Source organism: Dermacentor andersoni, chromosome 9, assembly GCF_023375885.2.
Source record: "Dermacentor andersoni chromosome 9, qqDerAnde1_hic_scaffold, whole genome shotgun sequence".
NCBI lineage: Eukaryota > Metazoa > Arthropoda > Arachnida > Ixodida > Ixodidae > Dermacentor > Dermacentor andersoni.
In genome coordinates, this window is record NC_092822.1 from 108,310,604 (window position 1) to 108,332,134 (window position 21,531).

General features: G+C 46.5%; 1 protein-coding gene across 1 annotated transcript in view; it reads left to right on the forward strand.

Moving 5' to 3' along the window:
• Positions 1-18,209, forward strand: part of LOC126528481 (heat shock 70 kDa protein 14-like) — a 63,161-nt gene extending 44,952 nt beyond the window's left edge. Inside the window, exons 12-14 of the mRNA XM_050176359.3 lie at positions 4,538-4,696; positions 12,195-12,253; positions 17,379-18,209. Coding sequence (XP_050032316.2) covers positions 4,538-4,696; positions 12,195-12,253; positions 17,379-17,487 — 327 coding nt within the window. The 3' untranslated portion in view covers positions 17,488-18,209. The remainder of the gene's footprint in view (positions 1-4,537; positions 4,697-12,194; positions 12,254-17,378) is intronic.
• The last annotated feature ends 3,322 nt before the right edge of the window (positions 18,210-21,531 follow it).

The following is a 21,531-nucleotide window of genomic DNA, read 5'->3' on the forward strand; positions in this document are numbered from 1 at the left end:
AGTACTATAGACGATTGCTGGCGCGCCTGCACTGACCGCGTCCGATTAGAAATCACGCCAACGATTTACTATATCGCACAACGTTTTATAACATGCACTCTTTCGGGACCACTTTATTCTATAAGTTATTTCGTGGTAGAAACAAATTGCAGCTTATTTATGTGCCGCCGTCAGCGGCGAAAGAGGCCTTCGTTTCGACCAGGGAGAAAAAAAAAAGACATGATCGGAGCGGCGAGGCGCTCGCTCGCCGGCTCCGCCCCGTCGGGTCTACGTCGTGGCTGTGACGTTCGCGCTACCGCCGCTGTCATTGGCTGCGGTCGCCCGACAGATGCGGTAGTTGCACGACAATATTCAGCAAGTTGGTCGCGTGCGCGGCGTGCGATTCGGCGCCGCGTGCGGCGGATTTGGTTGAGAACCTGTTGAGTGCGGTTGCCGATGCGAGTGGTCGTACGACCGATCGCACCCAAAATCGCACCATGTGTCTCCCGCTTCAGAGGTCACGGCACAGCTCTCGCCCTCTAGTAGCGGCATGCAGAAGTACGCAGCGAGTGAAAATTCGTCGAAGCGCGTGCTTGGCATCGGGGCACTGAACGCAATTTCTTCTCCGTTGAAAATCTTTTTTTTTTTTTTTCTCATGTTTTTGACTGCCAAGTTGGGGATGTATGCATGTGCTATTGTTTTCAAGTGTGTGTCTCGACGTCAGCTCGGGATAGTTTCTGCAGACATTCTCTGGTTCGTGGCATTTTTCTCGCACAAGAAAAAGAATTGCTGGCACAATGCAACAGTGGCACGCTTGCTGCTTTGTTAGGAACCAGTTGCACATCAAACCGAGTCTAGCACAGCATGCACGTGGTTTTGAAATGTTTCAGAACGGACAGCACATTAGTGGCACAGAACTTGGCGTCACTTAGCCACGTCATCGTTGGTGGGAAGGGCTGAGAGGCAGTGGTTTCAAATTTAAATTTAGATTTGAAATGTGTGCTGAGAGCCCAATATTGTGTGTGTGTCTGTGGGTGTGTGCGTGTGCGCACGCACGCTACATCATATTGGTTCTTCTACTTTAAGTTGCAACGATAGGCCAAGAAGAGTGGCATGGCCATATGACGACTTCTTTAAAGGCCAACTGCAACAAAATTTTCAACCATTTAAGGGGGGACACGGCTCCTTGTGGCGAAAAAATCGCGAAAAAATCGATTTTTTGAAAACGAAATTTTCGATATCTACAGCTAATATTCCTTTAATTCACCAAGTTTCGAATCTCGGGGAAGAGTATTTCGTCCGCAATATCAATTTGTAACATCACTGTGAGCTGAATTCTGCGCAAAAACAGCCCTTTTTATCGCGGCGCGTAGCTCTTTTTCTACGCGCGCGATCGCAGCCATCTTGGTCTCGTTGGAAAGAGGAGCCTTCCTTCTTTAATTTCCCGCCAAAAGTGACTCCGTCGGTACGCCAGTGACGTTGAAATCCGGGTAGCGAAAAAAGCCCGAACGCGCGATCCGATTCGTTGACTAGCGCACGTGACCAAAAACGCGTGCTGTGGTTGGCTGCGTGAGGTTCCCATCGTCTGCTCCACTCCGCAGGCGACGCGACTGCGCGTCTCGTAGGTTTGTTGGCACATGCCCAAGGATGTCCGATCCACCGGGAAAGTTCGCCACGAGGCACAAGTTCGGCAGAAAGAAAAAGCGATCAGCTTATAACTTTCAAAAGCGCTCCATTCCTTCTAAATGCATCGAGAGTAGCTCGCCGCCAACCGCAAATGATGCCGAAACCGCGGACGATGCCGAAGTAGGCCTAGCCAGCTCACAAATGAGTGAAATCGTTACGGACAGCGGCTGCGTTCGGCGTGACACTGCAATGTTGCAACGTGCGGATTTGTTGCACAGGGAGATGAATGCTCAAAAAAAACTTCAAGTTCTTGCGTCAACGCCAGCAACAACGCGGGTGTTGGATTTGCTCACTCGCGCCAACGGCGTTGCAGCCGCGCCAGTCGACGCCGAGGCAGGCTTCGCTTTCCTCAGTAGGGCTCCGCGAACAAACTGATGTCGTCAAGTGCAAGGTGTGCGGCGGCAGCGTCGCAGTAGGCAAAACCGAACGGTAATCTGGCCTCGCCATAAAGATTGTTATCACGTGCGCGTGTTGCGGCGATATCGCGTCGGCATGGAGCTCGACCCGCGTGAACAACCTTGCCGCGCCCGCGATGCAAGCCACCGGGAATCGGCGAACGGCGCTAAACGATGTTTTTGCCGCATTTGGGTGGCGGTGGTCAGAGCGACTACATTCCTGGTGGCTTTTAGCTACTTTCACTGCAAAATAATGCAAAATTATTTCTGTACTTTTGATTAAAAGTGAATGTATTCCTTTTTTCTCGTTTTCTCAAAACACCGACTTTTCACTTGTACACGATGTAGGGTCAGATTTCGCAATTTCTGCTGTAAAAATTTTCAATTCTGCTTTAGATCAGACAGTTGGGTAGCCACAATTCGAACAGTAAAGATTGAATTGCTATAAAATTACTAATGTTTGATATATCAAAATAATATTCCTACCATTATGTTCCTTATGTTTTCTAGTACCCAGGCATGTGCCAATACGAATTTCGTAGCACATTTTTCCCCCTATTTCTGCAAATTATGAACAATGAATTTCATTTATCTTCAGAACTAAATGGCCTATTGGAAAAATAATTACATATTTGAAATCAGCACAAAGGTCTTAACAAGAATGGAAAGTTTCATAAATATTGATGGAAAACATCATGAACATTATTTGAATTACAGTGTCCCCCCTTAAAGAAGCAAAAGTTTCATTCTTGCCTGGTTGGACCCCTGTATCATCCTTGATCAATTTAGTATTCAAGCATTTGCCGTAATCACCATGAACATGTCCTGAAATGTTCTTTCTCGTTTTCTTAAAACGACATTTTTGATGGTAGTGTAGTTTTGGAGTGACGATATCTCTGGTTCTACTCATCTTATTGCAATAATTCTTTTTTCGTCAGAAAGGTGGACAAAATGGGAGTGCAGTAGGCCTAAATAGTGAACAAATATCATTACAGAAATTTTGAAAAAGTAATAATTTCTTCAGGGTTACACTAATGCCTTCTGCTTACAAAAGTTTGACATGCTGTAACTTCGGCATAAATCAGTTTAGAACATTCATTCTTGTAGCACTGCAACCTCTGATCATTCAACATCATTTTGATGTGCCAGTCTCCTTCATTAACAGCCAGCATTGTAGAGAGAACTTGCCTCCAAATTAGTCCATACAAAAAAACATGAATGGCTTATATTTTGAAAAGTACTTGTTGCATGGGAAAACCAGCTGAATATTTGAAATCAGCATGTCAAAATACATAAGTGATGGAAGTTTTATCAAATTGTGGCCACAAATAAAAAATGAAAATTTAAGTGGGGTGTCTCCCCTTAAAGAGCCCAGTTTTCAAGAATTTAGTCGCAGTAGCCACTGCAGAAAGTTTTATGCTTGAAGTATGAGTGGGTGCATCACACTACGCTCACGAAAATAGATGTTTTTCGTACCAAAACTGGAAAAAAAGGGCACCCTGCCATTACCACACACCTGAAGTGACGCACAATGTAGATTGTAGAGAACCAGCCCCTGTATCATTGCTTCCCTTGATTGTAACATGCCCATGTATCAGCAAACAGGCTCCGCATGTCTGCTAGCCACCGAGTTAGTATACTCTGCTAGCTGCTTCAGAGTATACTAACTGGCCAAGAGTCTGGTGCATTATAGTCTGCACGACTGATGCGCCATAAAAATCCCAAATCATCATCAACTGGCCAAGATGCTTCATGCGCTGTGCTGATACCGTTGTGGGCCCGCAATGTTCTTATAATGAAAAGCATTCTTTTCTGAGTTGAGCCTATCTTCTGTATCTGGTTGTTTACATTCAACAAGCAGGTCCTGGATGCATCTCATCTCTGCTCGGAGATGAAGAGCGCATTGGGGTGACCAAGCTAAAAGCACAGATATAGTCCGGTGTAACAAGGACGTAATCCACATGCAGCACAGTTATGCTACGTCGGTGAACATTGGACGGTGGGGAAGAGCGCACCATGCACTAGCTCGGCTGACCAGCCTACAGCTCACTGGAGCAGGCCTACAGTTCACTAAAGCAAGCATGCCAAGTTTGCACCTTTGACAAACAATGAAGCACTCGCTCGCCGTACACTGGTGTGCTCGCTTTGCGGTACCGACTGGTCGCTGTTCTGCCATGGGTCATGTTTAATGCAACGAATTACACAAAGGACAAAATTTTAGCTCCGCCGGCTTGGCTATCTGACTTCGACAGCCGCTGCCTGCCGCGCTGCAAACACCGGACTACATCCCCCCCCCCACAACCTTAGCTTACCTTATAACGAGTCTGCCAAGCAGACAAGTACTGCCATGTACAGTATAAGATGGGACGTAGAGGACGCTTGGCACCAAGTGCACATAAAACCACGGCCAGACTCCAGCCTCTGTAAAGTTTCGCCCGTGTAATTAAATTCTGGTTTGCTTTTCCGGCACTTTTCAGACTGGTGCAGAAGGGTCAATGACTGAGGTGCTAGGACGAGGAACGCCAGTACCTGCACGGTGGCAGCAAGCGGTGTCTCGGGCGGAAGGCGAGAGCAGTGTCATGCTTGAGGTGTATGAAGGCGGTGGCGACGGCCAAGATGCCACTCTTCTAGCTCGGGTGAGTAATCATCGTCATCGAGAGTTCGGCAGCATGTTACACTCCTGCAACACGTGAAGGCGAAAGCCTGCTGAACACATGGAAGTGCGTTAAGTTATACGATCCGAGGGGTCAGACTTCTTGCAAGATATAACAAGTCGCAGTGTGAAGTAAACATATGGCGCTGTAGGTCAACCTCCTCAATGACACATGCAAGCACTTAATGCACTACCTAAAGGTTCTTTCGCTCTTTAGTTCATTCTTTCTTTCTTTGTTCTAACATTGCTTCTTTCTTTCGTTTCTTCATTCATATTCAGCCATTGCATCTTTGCTTGCTGCAGGGCTAGTAGCGTGTCTTGCAGTGACGGGCCCTACTGTGTGCAACCTGTGCTGTGTGTGTTCTGCTTTATTCTTTTACATTTGTCATCTTGCTCTTTCTTTCCTCTCTCCTTCCTTTCTTCCGGTCTTTCATTTCTGTCTCCTCTTTTCTAAAGTGAAGGCAGGCGTTTTGCCCCTTCCGGTGGCAGTTGCCAGCTTGCTTCGCGTTTTCCTGCCATATGTATACAGCGAAACCTTGTTATTATGAACACCACGTTAACAAACTTTTCAGAAATCCCCTGCTGACTTCTCATAGTTTCAATGTAAAGGTATTTCAGTACAGTAAAACCTCGTTAAACCGTACCCGCTTAAACAGTAGTTTCGGTTTAAAAGTAGTAAAGTCAATTCCCCGACTCAGCGGCCATTGAACATAATGTATTTTGTATCCGCATAAACCGTACCAGCTTATTGCGTACGCATCGGTTAAAACGTAGCGTTTCCACTTTTCGTCGCGCAAACACGGCGGTGCGTAATCTCCACCGGGCGGTCCGGCAGAACAACAAGCCTCAGAGATCGGTACAACGGCCTCCAAGCGCCCTGTGCGTTTGCACGTGAAGCCGCATCAACATCAACATCATTTCGACGCCGTGACAGAAAGCGAGAGAGCGTTATGGCGTCGTGCAAGCGAGGACTGCCGTCATGCCGAAGCTCGGATAAAAAAAAAAGGCGCCGGGTGCTCAGCATAGAAGAAAAATTAGACATCGTCCGTGCTATCGAACGTGACACGAAGAAGTCGGCGCTGGCCCGCGACATGGATCTGCTGTTGACTACAGTGTGTGGCATTTGGAATGCGAAGTTGCTCGGCAGCGCTTCTGCGACCGCGAAGAGATGTCGGCTACGAGGTTCGACTTTTCGCCATCGTTGCCTCTGTTGTTGCCGAAGTGTCGACTAGCGGCAGTGATGAGGACGGCACGGAAAGCGACAGCACGGGCGATTCAGGCCCGACAGTGGCAGAAGCTGCGCGTTACGTCAGCCTCGTGAATGCAATCGTCGCAACGACAACAGGGGCGCGATAACGTAACTATTCCAAACGAAAAGTTTTCCGAACTCCGGCACCGGGCAATGAAAAAGGCGCCCCGGAACTTATGCAGCACTTGTGCGCGCGTGCACGGAGAATACGTAACGCCAACGAGGAATCTGCCGTGCGAGTGTTTGCCGAGAGGAGGGGGGCTGGCTGAGAAGCTGGCACGCAGCTTGAGTAAGTTTGAGGCTGCTGTCGTCGTGCTAGGCCGCCGCGGCATCAAACGAAAATAACACTTATGTCGCGCGAAGTGAATAAATACTGCTTGTTTTTTCCCCTTTCATCGCACTCTCTCTGAGTTCCGTTTTCTACAGGTAAGTGGGCGATCTCATGCTATTTCGGTTAAACAGTACTACCGTTTAGTACGTACTTTTTCCGAGCTCCGGCCGACTACGGTTTAACGAGGTTTCACTGTACTATGAATTTCATAATAGCAAACTTTTCAGAATAACGATCGTTGATCAGTTTCCCTGTGATGTTGACAATGCCACAGTACTACAAACTAATATTATAAGTTCTGAAGATTCTTAGATTTCCGTGTATCCTTCACAGCAGCCGAAACAGCAGACTAGCTGATGACAGGGCGCAGAGAGCGAACATCGCGGCACATGGGTTCGGAAAACCTGAGAGGGCACCGAGAAAGAAAGAATGTGGGCGAGCGCATGCTCTATCTATGTTGAATTCCAATGGCGGAGTCGGTGCAGCCGATGGACTCCGCGAGCGAGCACTCGACTCTGGCGTAGAGCAATGCCTCCAATTACGCGAGTGGAACACAACCTGCGCCGCCGGAGCAAGGCGGAAGCGGAACTTCTGTATCTCCGAGTTACCCAGGATGCCTTGCGTGTTGTCATTTCTTTCCGCTGTTTGCTCGGTTTGCTCCCAGCACTGCCGCACCAGTCACTTGCCTCTTCAGCGCCGTTCACCTGTTGCTTTTTTTAAAAGTGCGGAATGGATATCTCGCCAAGCGTGCAGCAGCTTTTGCTTCCTCGGGAGTCGTGACCGGTGGCGCCTCCCAGCAGACAAACGGGGTAAAGGAAATACGTCACGCAGAGTTCCGATCCACTCCGCCGATTTTGGCGGAGCATCTTTTTCTGCTCCACGGAGTGACTCCCGCTCTGAATCCCCTCTGACTCTCTCATTGGAGCACCTTACTCCCGCCCTCACTCTGTCTTTGGAACAAACTTGCTCCGAAACGAGCAGAAAAACTTGCTCCGACTCCGCCATTGGAATTCAGCACTAGAAAAGTGTCGCCTAGCAACGGAGGCGCGTCTCTTCCTTCTTTCTGCGCATCCCTCTTTTTATCGCACTTCTTTCGGCAGCCATACTATTGCAGAACCTCGTTCATGCATTTCTGAAAAAACGAAAGAAAAACACGTCCGATCCAAAGTACCGTATTTAATCACATAATGATCGCACCCCTGAATTTTGACGTCAAAATTCATTTTTTTTCCCCCCGTGTAATGATCGCACCCCGAACTTGCCACAGCGATATGTTGTGGGCCATGTCTACTTAATAATGATCGCACTTACCATCTGTCGAATGCTACGCGGACGACTCAAAACAAACCAAGCTGTCTGCACGCACCAAACTTTCTTAAGCAGATGCCCCATTTCATTCCTTTCATCACTTTCCGCACTTCCGTGACAAAAAAAAAGGTACAACCAAACTTGCCTTTATTATGTGTAGGCTTTATAATGGTTGTGATCAACAACAACAAAAAAAAGCCGCCTTTCAATTATTCTTGTCTGCACTCATGGGCATGCAATAAATCGCGAGCGGCAACGATAGTAGCCACATTTACACTGATACGTTAGAAGTGTCCCCTATTCATACACCGACGCTTATAACACAGCTAAGATATTTGCCCACCCTTAGCGAAAACATGAAATGTGTAGGATAGTAGTGAAGACAAATGGCCGGAGTTTCCTTGGCATGCCCACCATGTGTTTCTAAGCCACTGGCAGCTAAGTGCGCCTATCTGTTTCTGTACATTAAAAGCGGACATGGCTATGTTATTGCTGCAAAATTGCTGATATTAACGATATTATTCATTCCTGATACGGAAGAAACTGTTTTAGTGCACGTAATGTACTCACAAGAAGAAAAAAAAAACATCGTGTTCGGCTTGCTTCGCCGGCCGCCATTTTTGTTTTGGTGTCCCGCACTACATACAGCAGCAGCCGCCTATTTTTGACCTGTTGTCATCCCACAGCAAACGCTGGATGAAAAAAAAATTTTTTTCTTTTCGCGGGAAATTTAACCCGCGTATGATCGCACTCCTGAATTTGCGTCAATTTTTTTTTACATGAATGTGCGATAAATATGCTAGTAAATACGGTAACTAAAAAATTTGACAGACTCAATTATTGTTGACATCTACATAATTCAAAGCACCGAGCGGATCGTTGCGCCACAAGACACCAACGCGCATCAAGCTGGTGGTGTTCCGGTGGCCGGAATTGCATTTTAACGCGACAGCGTTAAGGAGCTCGTGTCGCAGAAAAGCCAGTGTCGTCGGCGTCAGCGGCGTTGGCCGTGAGCGATAAATCCCAGAAGGCACTTCATAAATAAAAAACGTCTTGCAAGATGGGCTGGTGGGAATCGAACCAGGGTCTCCCGAGTGTGAGACGGAGACGCTACCACTCAGCCACGAGTTCGTTCCTTCTAAACGGGACAAAATCGCCTCTAGTGAATGTGGTGTTGCCTTAGAAACGTGCCGTAGAAAGTTATACTGCGGTGCATATAGGTAATTATGGCCATGTAACTTACAGAAGTCGCCGTTTCACGAGTAGCGAAGTACGTTTCCGCTACATTTCTTCTGCGCACATGCAGAGCCATCTTGCGGCAAACACAGAAGACCCCCTCCTCGCAATGTACGGCGCTGCCCCGACACGTGGCGCGCCACTCGCTCTATGATCGCGTCCGCGTTCATGGCACGTCGGGGCCCGGCTATCTGTGCCGATCGCAACGTTTGGCTGGCGTAGCGCGTTTGAGTAGGCGGTGCAAACAGGGTGCGATAACGCTATCGCATTCCACTCTTGAAGGCGAAGCTTAAACGTCCTCCAATTTTTGTTATCCTCTTGCATGGTGTTTTAAGAGGGTTACAGGAAACCAAAATGAAATCGAGCTGGTGGGTAACACCGAATGCCGCAGAAGTGAAACGCAATGCCCACATCATGCCGCACCACTTGCAGCAGGGAATGGCGACGCATTTGGATTATCGGCTACTAAAATCGTGCAGTACGCTACCAATGGCACTACGCACCACGTATTGTAAAACAGATAGGTGAAGATACTTATCGCAGTAGATTTCGTGGAGATTCGTGGTCATTTTCACATGAGACAGGCGACTATGTACAGTTCTTGATTGCGTGCGCCTTGCACCTTTTCTTGTGTACACCTTTTCTTGTGTGCACCTTTTCTTGTGTGATTGCAGTTTGGCGACATACTGAACACTGGGGCCAAAAAATTTTGTTTTCCAGGAATGCGTAAACCGGTAAAAAATGAATTTAACTTTATTAGGTCAAAAACAAAGGTTACGGCACTAAGCAGACAAAGACGAAGTGAAACACAAACAACATATGCAGGTGCCCATATATGTAGTTTGTGTCTCGCTTCGTCCTCGTCTGTTGGGTGCCGTAACCGTTATTTTTTTAACTCATGAACCAACTAGCTCAGCAACAAATTTTGTTAAATCCTAGTGGGACTTTTTGTGTTCTCGATTGCAAACGTTGGCACTGGGAAAACGTATGGAACGGGAACATATCAACAAGTTTCAACTGTAGCTACATGCGCAGTGAAACTGAGTACTCGCAGAGATGCCACACGGTCACACTTTGCACTTTCCAGACACTGTCATATACGCACTCTTGCAAATTCAGGTGCCCGCCTTGAGCGAGACAGCTGCGATGCCCACAGCAAGAAATGTAAAAAACAAAAAGCAAGAAACATTGAGCTTTAGGAGCGACATAGGGCTACCTTTTTGTCGGTAGTTTTCTCGGCGGCAGCGTCTGTTTTGTGCGCATCACTCTTATTATACGGTGCTTCGGTTGTGCGTGGCGGCGGAATCTATGGAAAATACCAACAGCGCCTGCCAAGAGTCAACAGCGACGTTTTCGTGGATAGCTCATATGGTGAAAACTTATGAACTGATGGGCTGATCAGCAGAATGATTAATTTTGGGGCTTTCGCTGTAACAATCCTTCAGAATAACGAACAATTTACTGCAGTCCCCTGAAGTTTTTTGTATCGAGATTTCACTGTGTATGTTTACATATCAAATAATATTAATATGAGTCATTCCTGATGATGATATTTTTTGTCTCGCAGGACTAGATGCCACTTTTTTTTGTAGGGGGGGTACGAGCCATTGCAACAAGCCACTTAAGGCTTTCTTAATATACATGGGGTGACTGCAGGTCAATGGGCTCTGATGGCAACCTGGTAACCACTTATGGCAACTTGCCTTGCATCAGCCAACTCCCTCCTGTGCCCGAAAATGTCCTAATTTTGTCATACCTCTTAGTTACCTCTTTTCCTTCCTCGACAGCACTCCCCATCTCTTGTCACCCAGTGTGTAACTCTAATAATTTTGTACAACTATTAATCTCCTCTGTGCAGTATATGCTGCTCCCAACTGTACTTTTACCTCATAATCACATATAAAGTATCAGCTTACCACTTTTGTTATCTAATATGCACTGCTGCCTTTCTGTTTCTCAGTGGATTTTCCCCACGGTGAGCGGCAGTGGAAATTCTGCCCAGCGCTCTGTTTTGCTGCCCACCAGCTTCGGTTGACCAGCCAAATTTCAGATTTATTTTATCCTTTTCATGTTCTTTTTTCGTAATCGTCAGGTGTTCTTTTACCACATGAGGAAATATTGGAAAGGAAACTGAGAAAATTGCACTTGTCCTGTGCGCTGTCAACAAAGATTGGGTAGGAAAGCGCTCGACTTCGTGCGACTTTTCGGTGATGAAATGCTACCATTTTGTAGCCATTGTAAAGAGGAGGAACCTGAGCTTTAGATAAATGCAGTGCCATATTTTGCTGTACAATAATATAAGCGAACGAAGCAAATCAAAAGCGAGAAAAGCTAGCGTAATCATTCGTTATTGCTGCTAGGTGTCCACAACAAGCGCTCCGCTCCTACTGGCGAACACAGATTTGAATCGTCGGCACATTTCGCGCGTGTTTTCACAGCGGGGAGCTGTGCATTTCTTTGTCCCTACAAAGTTCAGCGATCGTGGCAGGATGCGTCGCTGGCTCGTATTAGTTTTGCTTGTGCATCCAAAGTGCAAGACTGGTGAATGTACAATGCAGTATGGTCGCATCGTAAGAAAGAGAGAGAGAGATAGTCGGTCTTAGTTGCGTCTGTAGCCCTTCGCCGCCACCTGGTCGCACACCCCTGGTCCACCGCTAAAAAATTTCACGGGAGAGCCCTGCTCTCGGCATTTAAATGTGGCTACTAACTCTCCCAAAATCTTTTCGTAAGGCTTATGAATTCGGGCTGTTTCGACAACTTTATAAATGCTGGATAAACTTTTACGAAAAACAAATTTTGTTAACATTTTAGGTTGCACAAATGCATGCGGAAAGATATTGTGATGGTACCTGCACCACCCTCTCCTGGCAGTGCAGGGCGCCATATACAGTCATGCCCGCATATAACGACCCTGAGCGCACACGTGCCTGTTCGTTATATGAGAAAGTTGGCAATGAGTGAAATGGTGCTCAGAAAGGTCGCCAGTCAAAGCAAAGTTTATTCCTTTGAAGAAATTCGGTGATGGTCATCTGGCTTCTACAGTGCAGATCTGATGACGGCTTTCTCCAGTTCATTTAATCTCTGTTACTGTACATCTTATTACCACTTAATGTTCTTGCTGAAGATCCAGGTCGTGTGTACTATACAAGTTCAAATATAAAATGTTTCATCACCAATATTGGCACGTAACCGGTATGAGTATCCGGTATAACCGGATATAATATATCCGGTATCTGGTATGAGTATCCGGTATAACCAAAGTATTCTGATGTCTGATATGCTTCTTATGACGAGGTTCTGCTGTAAGGCTCCAGCGTCTGGTGGATGCTGTGTGACTTGGTGTTTGTGCACTTGCAGGTCTGCATGGATGGATTGGAGGAGGAGTCTAAACTTGTTGCTAGCGTGAGCATCCGCAGGTAAGCTACCCAACATTCCTGTGTGCATGATGACGTAGTACTTGTAGACAGGGTATTAAAGCAGAACTGAACCGAAACCCGAAAAATCTTTATTTTTGTGTGAACTGAACTGAAACATTCAATTTTTTTCACTCTAGAGACCAAAAAGAAACACTGACGGGTTTCAGTTCAGATTAGGCACGCTCTCTGGAGCTTTTTATGCAAGCACTGCCTGCGCTTGTGGCTCAACTGTCACCTCATTTGGATATGGAAACAAGCTTGCTGTCATTTTAGAAGTGGCCGTTCTATTAGTGCTGCTTTCAGTATGTCTCATCAGAAGGCAGGCATGTTCATAATACATTCGTGAATGTTTGAGACTGGTGCCTGTCAAAATGTTATCCAGTGGTGGGAAACCTATAATTTGTGAAATCAAGAAGCCCTTTCTAGCGAGGCAGTCCCTTTTGATCATACCTGTATGTAAACTGGAGTAGCTGCAATAAAAATGGTGTATTGCTTCTGAGGTGCCTCTGCAATGTGGAAGCAGCACACTTACCTTTTTAGAGTGCAGCTCTTGGGCACTTCGCCGTTCCTGCGTTGAGCATTGGCATCCCTCGACATAAACAAGCGAACAAGCACAGTGAAGGATGAAAGAGTGAACACTGAGCACAGCAGGAAATAAAAGACGGCAATAGCGAAGCGAGCACAAGGAGGAAAGCGGGGAAGAGGGTATGGTGAAAGCGTGAAAGTGGTGAAAGAGGGTATGGTGGCGACCGCTACCAGATGGCGCCAGAGTAGCATGCTGTTGTCTGGTCTCCGATGACGCCACCAAAACGGCATGTGGCGAGCGCGTCCACCGATACCATATATGGAAACAAAGTGCTGCATGAGCAGAAGTCTGTCGGCGGCAGCTGCTGTGAATCACACTTGCGCGTCACCCACGCGCTGCCTATCGCGATCTCCTGATTAGTGATGCAGGCTTGGCACACTTCACTTCGTTTGCAATGTGCTGCTTGACACAGATTGTCTGCGCCAGCCACACTAGTTGCAGCGTTCTCTTCCTAGCACAAAACCACGTACCTGTGGTTCCCAAGAGAGTGGATGTGGAAACGGCGCTGCGGTAGCTCAATTGATAGAGCATCGCACGCGAAATGCGAAGGTTGTGGGATCGTTCCCCACCTGTAGCAAGTTGTTTTTTCATCCACTTTCGTTTCCATTAATTTATCATTTCTTTATTTCATTTATTAAGCACAAGTAATTTCCCCTATGTTGTCCTTGGTGTCAGTGTTTGTTGGCGTCTTATGAGATGTACCTGTATAATTGTAATACAAAATATTCACATGTAAAATGAAAACACATATAGAGCTGTGCTCAAATTTCGCATTAAGGAGTACAGCATACCTGCCAACTCTTCTGAATTTTCCGTAAAATGTGCGAATTTCGAGCAGTCTTACGATTTTCAAATCTTGCTTGAAATTTTATGGAACACATTTTATTTGCACAAAAAAAAAACAATGTAAAAATCTAGTAAAACCACAACCTGGTACCTTGCGCCACCACGAGAGGGCAATACGTATGCGTGGTATCATCACTAGCAGCTGCAAGGTTGTAGTGACTTCTGTTGTCTACTAGGGGGGCCACGAATCCATATCCAAAGCTCGATAGTGCAGATATTGCCTCTAGCGCCTCCGCAAACCTGTTGCCATGCTGTTGCCTTTGTTCGCATGGGCGCACGGGTTCAGACTTTAGTCAGCTTCAGTCACTGCAGTGTTGGCCTCGCCTTTTGTGTGACTAGCTGCCATGTCGGTCGCAGTGCGACTCCAGCCCGTATCAGCTTCGCAGTGCAGTGGCTTGCTCGAAGCCCCGACAGTACTTCCAAGTGTTTTTGAAATCGTACATGGCAGAATTTCCATGCTTTGCGCCATCAAAGAAAGGGGAGAAGTTCGGATTCTGTGCCACATGTGCCTGTGATGTGAACATCTCGCGTAGCGGCAAGTCTGACATCAAGGTCCACATTGCTTCGAAAAAGCATCAGGGATACATGTGAGCCACGGACAGCCAGCCAAGCCTAGCAAGTTTTGTACGCAGCGACAATGACCTCGGTGTGATTCGGGCAGAATGCCTCTTCACAGCATATTTAGTTGAACACAACATCCTGCCAAGTGTAAGCAATCATGCCTGACCGCTTTTTCTGAAGATGTTCTCCGAGCGCGAAGAAGCGAAACGCTACGCCTGTGAACAAACAAAGACGACGTCAACTGTTCTGGAAATACCGCCAACGCGGAGATTCCTTTGCTGGATGCCCTAAAACAGCAAGTATTTTAGATCGGTATGGATGTCCGTAACAATAGGGATACACAGCTTTACCCTATTGTTGCGACATATTTCATTAAAGAAATGAGTAGAGTCGAAAGCCGCCTTCTTTGCCTCAAGACAATCCAAGAGGAAGCGACGGTTCACAAGATTGCAAATCTGGTTCTGGACGAGACGAAGTCTCGGAATTTGCCTGTTGGAAACCTGTTGGCTATGTGTTCGGACAATGCCAATGTCATGATCAGCAAGAAAAACAGTGTTGCTACTGTATTGAGAGAGTCTCAACCAGGTTTGATAGGGGTTGGTTGCCCATGCCGTCTCATCAACTTGGCTGCCCAAAAAGGAGCTTCATGTCTTCTTGTAAAGGTTGATGAGGCTTTGGTTGAGATTTTTCTTTACCTAGAAGAAAGCTCGAAATGGAAAGATCAACTTAAAGAGTTCCAAAAAAATGCATGACGCCGAGGTCAGAAAAATTTTGAAGCATTCGCAGACATGTTGGCTGTCATTGGGAAAGTGTTTGAAGAGGCTGCTCGACCAGTGGAAACCACTACTCAGCTTCTTTTTTTTTTATCTGAAGCAAAGCAGTGCAACAAACAGAGCTTGTTTTTGGAGTCATACCAAATTCTGAAGACTTCCTCACAAACCCCCAAGAACCCTGCACTTACCCAAAAGTCTGCTACAGATCTTCACAAAGCCGCAGCAGGCCTGGGGGAAAAAAAGCACCGACGACGATGAACTCTTGCTAAAGAGGAAAGGGGTTCATTCTGGACCTCAAGCAAAAACACTGCTACTTCATACCAAGGATCTTGGGGAAGCCAGCCACGTGACCTGTGAGGAGCGCCTGTTCTTATTTTTTGTCATCGGAGCTAAACAGGGCATGCTGTCTTTTTCTTCAAGATGTTATACTGCTTTTTGAGAAGGCAAACTGCCTTGTTCAGGCACAGGCTCCTCAGATTCATGTGCTGAGGGGCCTCTTGAACCCCCTTAAAGGATCTGCTGACTAGATTTGTGTGCCAAGGTGTTTTCAAGGCATGTCATTCATTGCTGGAAGCTGACTATGGAACTGCAGAGAACCAGAAAACTGATGAAGACATAGTCATTGGCAGCACAACCTACTCTGTGTTTGAGACACTGAGCTGCTTTGAGAGAGAGCAGTTCTCTGCTGTACGTCTCTACTTAACGAGTTCGAGTCCCAGAGCAGGACGAATTTTTTTTTAACTGTGAGGCTTTTCTTTTAGGGACCCATATGGGTTTTCTTTGTAGCACCTGCTACGAATGGATGGATGTCTCATATTCCATTAATTCTCTCCACCTTGCGGGTTTCCGCAGAACTATTACGTCAAACATTCTATCATTGTTAATTTAGTTAGTAAGCGAATGGTTACAAGTTTATACAGCCGATAAAACTACTGTCTTTGTACAGCTATCTGCTAATTTGCTATAGCAATCAGTGCTTCACCTTTCAGGTGGAACTGTGAATTTTTTCATTTTAAAGTACTCGCACAGCCGAAACATAATATGGCAACCAAGAAATAGGTGGAAGGAAGCTTGAACACAGCACTGAGTTTGGGTAGGATGCAAATTTTGCCTTTAGGTGTGGCTTAACAGAATCGCTGTGCGTGCTGCTGTAAAACCACACTGTAAGTTGGAGTTTGCTCTGTTGTGAAGCCACACTTGAAGGCAAAATTCATCTTCAAGGTGAGGGGGTGACTTCAAAGCTAAGGATTCCGGTGAAAAACCTCGCCTTATACTCAAATAAATACGGTAATCATCTTTCTCAATGGGAAGCTTACAATATGTTGCAAAATTTTATGCCGACTGAAACTGCTAAAAGTTGAGCGCTGAAAAAAGAGGTTGTTTGCTGCGCTCCACATACAAGCAGATACAAGCAGGTACAGTAGACTCCTGTTAATTCAACTACAGTAAATTCAATCTCGACTGATGGTCTTGGCCGGCGCCCATTCTACTTCAGCCGCATGTGGTCACACGGGCTTTGTCTTGAAAGTGATCTGCTTTGAGGCCTCAGTCTAGGTGGCTCGACGGCTCGTAGCTTTGCGTGCGCATTTGCATTGAAGCACCACTTCACTCGCTGTTGCCGCAATTCCTCATGCCAGCATTTCGGAAGCGAGTGTCCACGTTCATCGAGTGTGAAGTGTTCCTGTTTGCCTGTGCGCGCTGACACCATGCTAGTTAATTTAGTTGGTAAGCAAATGTTTACCAAGGGTCGTTCTATTCAGGTGGCTGCTGCGTATGGTGCAGCCGCACGAGCCCTGTCTTGGAATAAAGTCTGTGATGCAGACAGTGTAGGCATCTAGGCACAACAAGGGCCGATAGCGTCATGTGCGCTATAGCACCCATAATCTGGGTCACCCGCGCTCACGAAGTGAAATGTCATTGTAAATTTTTTCTGCCACTTGCGTTTAATCTGACCCACCAGATAATTCCACCAGTTTCGTTGGTACCGTCAGGATCGAATTAACGGAAGTCTACTGTGATGTAATGTGTGCACTGTATGTCCACTTTGCTTAAGATGCTGCAGTGTAGATGTGCTGAAGGCTCAAGGAAGACATGCTCTTTATATCCTGTACTGGACTTGTTCACTTTCAGATCTTTCCTGGCTCCTGTGTTCATCTTCATACTGCCAGTATTGCTTGCTTGCACCATGTGCATTTTGCTTGTGCATTAAATGTTAAGTGCACACTAAATTACATTACGCTGTCATAATTAATCCCAAGCTCTTAGCTACAGTGTCATCTCTTGTAGAATCTGCGTCACTTTTGGACATTAAAAAACCATCGCTCAGATTGTTTTAATTGGTCCCTATTCTTTATTCCAGCGATGGGTCAGTCCACATTTCATGCACGGACAAGCACAATGGCCGCACTGAGTCTGTTACGCTGGATCCAACAACCACGACTGCCACAGCAGATGCTTCCGGAAGCTGACGATGCGGCTTTTTTAACTTAGGTTTCTTGCTTAAGCAGCCCTGCTTGGCTGTGATAGTCACTGAACGTGTTTTTCGCCGGCCTCCCTGCCTGTGAATATTTTTTCCCTCACCAGTCAGCGGCACGGGTGTCGGTGCCCTTTGTGATGCGGGAAACTTGACGACAGAAGCAACGGCGCACGCCCTGGGAGAAGTGTTTTTTGTAAGTTAGTCTCCAAGTCGTGATGTGTTTTGTAAGGTATGCAGTGTGAGAGTACTCATGCTGCTTGTTGGCTGGCAGTTGTGTTTGTTTTGTTTGTTCGATTTTTTTTTCTGTGTAAATACAGTTATGCGTTAGGCAGGGCTCTGTGAAAAGCAGAATATGCCGCCATCCACCAAAAGCTTTAAAGGCACGAGCATTGAGGACCAGAGCACATAATTTACAAAATTATGTTGTGTGGTCCAAGGCCACTAGCCTTTTTTGTTCTAAGCTTCAGACTGGTGAGAGGTGAAAGACCAGGTTATGCTGATGATGACTACTGCTAGTATTGAAAGCGTTGCAGAAGATCCTCCCCATTTTGTTGCTCTCGCTCATGGGCTCGGTCCGAGTCTCTCATATCGTCTCAAGCACACATTAAACAATGTGACGCAAATTCAAGTTTCTTGTTACCTTGCGCTGTTTACGCACAGAACAAGGCTCGGCTCTTGTCTTATGTCATTTTATAAAAATTTGTTTTGAACCAATTTGGATGCTTTCCTGTTTTTCTCCATTGAGGGGATGGTTGCATTGAATGCGAGATGTTATGGCATTCAGTGGCATCTTCGACTGGTCATATTGAAGTGCTCTAGACTACTCTCGTGAGCAGCGTTGTGTTTGACTGGTTTAAAGAGAGCATGCCTTACCATTCAGCTGGTTCTTTTCAATCACTCTCCTCTCGTGCTGTGCACTCTCAGGTGCTCAGAGCCTGGTTGTCGGAGCAGTCGTCACGTGATCACAGCATAGCGTTGCAGCATCGCCTATATTGGTGACAGTTGGCTGTAATGCAGGCCACTGCATGCTGGCGTCACAACGAATGCTTGTCCTTTCAGTGTGTCTGCCATTTTTCTTTTTTTTCTGTCGGGAGCATGCTGAGACCTTTGGCACAAGGCTTTGACATGAAATATAATCTTTTCTTTAGGCACGTGGTTTCATTTCTGTCATTTCCTCCCCTAAGAGCATGTTACACATTCAGCTTACGTGCTTGTTCTCTCCATCTGAGCTTGAGGAACGGTCGGTCTGCCCGACCCTGAATTGAAGGATGGAGGTGACCAGTCGAAGATGCCACTAATGTAACATTCTAGCACTCTGCTAACTGTTTACCATACCGTTTGTGTTTGTCGCCCTTGCGTACACTCCAAAACCTTTATTCAGCCAAACCCACTGATTACAATACTGGTTTTAACAGTATACGTGTATCGGCATAACAATGAGCAGCCGCAGCACTGTAAAATGAATCGCTGACTACAATTTTCCCGTGCTGTGTTATTGGTTATAACGATTAAATCGGGCTAATGGGTGTCTGCCAAAAGGAAAAGGAACATGAAATCCTGGATTAAAAAAAAAGCGCGAGGTGCTGCTGTCACCTGTATGCCGAGCACCTTCACCTTAAAAAAAAGCGCGAGGTGCTGCTGCCACCTGTATGCCGAGCACCTTCACTGCATCACCAACCTCGCATGCCTCTTTCCCATCTCCCTTCCACCAGCCCCCCCACCCCACCGCCGAAAATGTGAGTCAACTGCGCCGACAGTCATCGACGCCTGCTGGGGCAGTCCATGTTTCTGAGAGGAGAAAGTGAGATGGGAAAGAAGTGGTGCGAGGGTGGTGATGTGACAGGTGTACACGAGGCACCAGCTGTTGAGTATCTTTTTCTTTTCTGGATTTCATCTTTTCTTTTTCGCACAGACACCCGGTAACCAGATTTAACTGTTATATAACCAATAACATGGTGTGGGAACATTGTAGCGATCAGGCTGTTTTACCATGCACACACAAAAGTTCATGTTCCTGTAGCCACTCATTTTAATTTTGTTAAAACCGTTAATCTTATAAATGGGTTGAGCTGTATCTCATAAGTGTTTCCCAACCTTCACACTAGTTAACTGCTATCCTTTTACGTGCGAGGAGCATGTGACAGAGTGTTGACAACTTTGAAAATGTGCCAGTACTCATTTAATTTTGCCAGAGATTGCGCAATTAAAAAGGTTTTTTACTGTGGAAGTATGAAATGCCAGTCCAGAAAAGGCACGAAACTGAAAACATGCACAATGTGCCTGTTAAACAAACTACTTAAAGGTTGTGAAACGGCTGGGTTCCTTAGTACTTTCTGCACCAAGAAGCGGCTGCATAGTTGGTACCTTTGAAAGAGGCACCCACTTGCATAACCTGAGCCGACACCCCGTCCCTTAACAGTGCCTGTCCTCTGCCGCATTGTTTTGTCAGCTGAGAGGCTTCACTTTGTTATGAATGGGATCTAGCTATAAGGGGGCTCGTGGGTGTAACAGTGCACATAGAACACATACTTCAAGAAAGGAAAAAGACAGATTCACGCTCCTTGCTGTAGTTTTATTACACATGAACCTACCTCTTTCAGGTACTGCATTTACATTGTATATGCCTAGATATTGCCTTAAATATAACCATATTTGCACAATTCTTTTTAAATTTCAGCTTAAGAAATGCCTCGCATTATTTTCAGGGTTTGTGACACAAATATAATGTTTCTTCTTATTTTTTCTTCCCTGGTGCTTCAAATTGCATGGCGCTAAACTACTAGGCATCACCGCAGTAGCTATTGTGCACATAGCCGTGTTCTAAGCTTTGCCATGTACAGTTGTGCCACAGGCTCTTCTGAAGTGCTGCCCGTCCAATGACCTTAGAGGCATGGAGAACGAAGCTGTTCTCAGTGACAAAAACGTCAGCAGAAACAAGTAAATGGTGCATGCACTCGTCCTATCACTTTATTTTGCAACAGCAGGTATATACAGTCGAATCTAGTTAATTCGAACAATTCGAACTGATGCTGTGGTCCTGTCTAAGCCATGTGTATTCCAATGGGCAAATACGCCCGGTAATTTGAACGCGCAAACATTTGCGACGGTTAATTCGAACCTACTGCGCACCGACAATGCTCTCAGCAGCGTGCCAAAACACGCGGCGGCACCTTCGACTAGCATTCATCTGACACCGCCATAGAGGAAAAGCTTCGGAGAGACTTGTCAACGCCGCGCGCGAAGGAAAAAGGAAAGCCGTGGCGGAAATCTGTGCGCAGGCACGCATCACCGATGACTTCTGCTCGTGACGGGTTAGTGACGTCTGCTAGTGTCCCGGCACCGCCATGTACCCCATCGAGAAAGTCTGAAATTTCTGACGTAAAAACTTTCGCCGTCTGACTTTCCGGACTTTTTTGCCGTGACCGCAGATCCGAAACGGCATTAATCGAAGTCACCACCACCGCCAATTTGATTGTCGTGCCTCCTCCTGCCGGCGCTCTCGCACGCAGATCCGCCGTAGCCGCACCGTGGCAACGCTAGGCCTAGCTACTTCGACGTTCGCTACCAATTTTCTTGCAGTTCGGCGCTGTGCTTTTCATTGAAACAATTCGACGCTGTTAGCAATGGCGCCGCCAACGCCTTTGTAATCCTCATCAATGTCTTCGGAGCGCTGAGAGCACGGCGTGTTGCATAACGCTGGTTCCCGAAACTCAACTTCGCCCCGATACCGCAGTTGTGCGCAGTGAAGCATACCAGAAGTTCGAAGGGGCAATTGTCACAGGACGTGTTTCCTTTTATTTTACACACGTGCACCCGCCGCCTCCCAACACAGTACGAGCACCGATACGCCTAATAACTGACTGTAATTTGTAAATACCTGCGAATAAATCTTGTGGAACTTCCCACTCGCGTGTTAGCTCAGTGCACATGTGCCACGGAGGTAAGTCCTCCATTCAATTAGCTTCCTTTAATTCGAACCAATTTTCGGGCCCCTTCGAGTTCGAATTATCGAGATTCGACTGTAATAATAGAGCAC